General features: G+C 37.4%; 1 protein-coding gene across 2 annotated transcripts in view; it reads left to right on the top strand.

Annotated features, from left to right (window-relative positions):
- Window positions 1-435: 435 nt before the first annotated feature.
- il12rb2l (interleukin 12 receptor, beta 2a, like) overlaps window positions 436-2,912 on the top strand; it is an 11,022-nt gene continuing 8,545 nt past the window's right edge. The window contains exons 1-2 of one of the 2 annotated variants that reach the window (XM_032538414.1): window positions 436-556; window positions 1,041-1,133. In XM_032538414.1, coding sequence (XP_032394305.1) covers window positions 1,064-1,133 — 70 coding nt within the window. In that variant the 5' untranslated portion in view covers window positions 436-556; window positions 1,041-1,063. Of the gene's footprint in view, window positions 557-1,040; window positions 1,134-2,912 lie in introns of those variants that run through there. The other variant, XM_032538415.1, reaches the window with a different exon arrangement.

Genomic DNA, 2,912 nt, shown 5'->3' with positions numbered 1-2,912 from the left:
TTTTTTTTTTTTCACTAAAACGATGATAAAACCACTCCCCTGTGTGGTTTCTATGTGAAGATGCTTGGGCTAAATGTAGCATCATGTTTTGGGATCTGCAGCAGCCAGAAAGCAGGAAGTAGGCTACACAAGTTGAGTCAAAGATCCTTTATACTATATTTCTGTCTATGTACTATAGGCCAGAGCTATACGTCTTTGGTTGAGTGGGTCTATGTGTTTTTACAACTAACTTCTACAACTTTATTAAACAAAATACCTTAACAATGTTTCAGAAATGTACTCAAAATGTATGATAGGCTACAGAAAACTACATGGATATATTTGATATTGTTGTGAAATGAAGTTACACATTTATAGTGGGATTGTGTACTACATGGAAGGCGGATCCTATGTGTGTGTGCGCGCACGAGTGTGTTTGCGTCACTGGTAATTCCAGAAATGGGCGGTCCTGTCGGGTAAAAACCGAACTATCGCGTAACAATTAAACTTTCTTTATAAACTGTGTTTGTGTTGCTGCAGAATGCGCGACAGACACTCCAGCGTGTCTCACGATGAGGTAAATAATGTATAGTCAATTTAAATTATAAATTGTAGGGCTATAGTCAGTATTGATAGTTGAAGAACAAAACAGCTTGCTATAATTTGAGACAGAACAATATTTTACGTTAGATTCGTTTCCTTGCCTACTTTCACTTATAGCCCAGGCTACTGAGTGCTCTGTGTTTTTATATGCTAATAAGACATCACTTATGTCTTTAATTGCTCTTACATTTCAGTACATCTAACAAGAATGTGTGTGTGACAGACGGACTGTCGTTAGGCGTTTTTTAGTCGCCTAACTAGTCTTCTATGTCAAACTGCAGAATACACAGGAGCCTATGTTTCGATCTTTTTCGATACACGTGTTAGTAGCTCACTACATTTACTGCGTCAAAAACACCAACAATGCTTGGAATTGAGGAAAGCATCCGTCACAGAATATCCTCCGTGGTTGATACATTTTCTGTGTGTATGTGTGTTTATGTGTCTGTTTTCCAAAGGCAGAGTCCTGGGTCTAAATGTAATGGCCAAATTTCGGACAAGGTGGCGTCTGTCCATCTTGCTGGTCCTCCTGCCAAATTGTCTTGCTCCAGGTAGGCTTATCCAGGGCTCGTGAACCGGTTACTCAAATACTGTGCAAGTTAAATTCTTCCTTTAGGTGCTTGTACTTTGCACAGTAAATGTTTCTTTCCTATGCTTGTGCTAGGCTTCTTAATTCAGAGGGAAATATTGCTCTTTTACTACATTCATTTAACAGGTATATAATAATATGACTTGCTTTCTGTGTGCGGTAATTTTACATACAACACACATGAATAGCCTGTAAAAAATGATGTATTGTTAAAGAATAAACAACCCAAGGGTAGGTTAAGTATGTCACATTAGCTCCATTTCAATCAGCTATAGCACTCATGTAAGCTTTTTTTTTATATCACTATTCAAATTAAAGATTTAGATACTTTGTCTACCACTACAAAACTTATCTACCAACGAAATACACAGTAGATCAGACGTTTTTTTAAGCTAAGGACCCCTTAACTGAGAGAGAGACCGATTAGGGACCCCCCTACATATTATAAAATTAACTTGCATATTGAACTTGGCCTACGATAAAGTGTGGGCGGCCTAAAGCTTTTATACATACCTTTTAATGCATATAATACTAAGCTATTAAAACATTGGATGGCATGATTTTATAAATCATTTTTTAAATTTTAAGCATACATATGGCACAGTGAATCCTTGGGATCACTGTCAATGGCAACCTTAGAGACTATACCTGTAGGGCAGTAAGCCTGTCATCAATATGTTGAGACGTTTGTATTTTTGAAAAAACTTTTTAAAATGAACACTAATTTGGCCTAATGTGGCCCCCCTGCAGTAACTCTGAGGGCCCCCTTGGGGCCCTGGACTCCCTGTTGAAGATCTCAGCAGTGGATGCTTAATGCACTTCTAAGATGTGATACTAAAGAGGGTTGTGTTGTTCAAAACTAACTTGATAAAGAATGAGGTGTTTTATGTGTGGCACATGTTGTTCTCTGACTGAAGGCATTACATCAAGCTTTACATGTTTTGATAAAGGGCTCTTTGTGTTAATATAGGTTACATGCTTATAAGATGCTGTAATGCATTACATTCTGCACTGAAGAGGAAGTGGTGACAATAGAAGCGTGTATTTTGACACAAATGTATTAAAGCGCTCATTTCCTGTTACTTGCAGTGTGCTTCCTTGCAACATGCTGTGAGAAGGCAATGAATTGATCACCGCTAAGTTGTAGGCTTTCGAGAAATGGTTAAAGGTGACGGTCTTGTGAAGAATAGGAAAAAAAAGGTGTGTGTGTTTGCAGGCATGGGCGAATGCATGTATGACGGAATAGGTGTCTTTCTTTCTTGTGGCAAAGATCACACTTCTGTCTATTGCTTTCAGGTTTTTTTAAATCTTCTCTTGCAAATATATATATATACATGCACACACACACACTCTATCTGACTAAAACATTAATGGATATTATTAAGAATTGACATTTAATTTGCATAAGTAAAACTGCTCAAATTGACAGTATATACTGAATGTTTGGACTATAAGCTTTGGAGAGATTTTAGAGTTTTTAGCAGCAAAGCATAGTTTATTTTAATTTCTTCATGCTACTTGTGTGCATCTTTTTTATTTTAGCTGTGTTCTTTCATAATTCATTTTTGTGACACATAATCCTGGAAGTTTTTCACATCGGGTCAGTACCTTTGCTTGTTGTGACTCATGGTGGTAGCATTTTGGATATTTCCGTCTGTGCCACTGTCCCTGACTTCAGTGCTTTTTTTCTACTCTGTCATCTAATGGATCTACATGTATTGGTTTGGACGATACAATTGAC

Source organism: Etheostoma spectabile, chromosome 15 (assembly GCF_008692095.1).
Source record: "Etheostoma spectabile isolate EspeVRDwgs_2016 chromosome 15, UIUC_Espe_1.0, whole genome shotgun sequence".
NCBI lineage: Eukaryota > Metazoa > Chordata > Actinopteri > Perciformes > Percidae > Etheostoma > Etheostoma spectabile.
The sequence above is the reverse complement of the archived record's forward strand: the minus strand, read 5'-3'. Positions and strand labels throughout refer to the sequence as shown.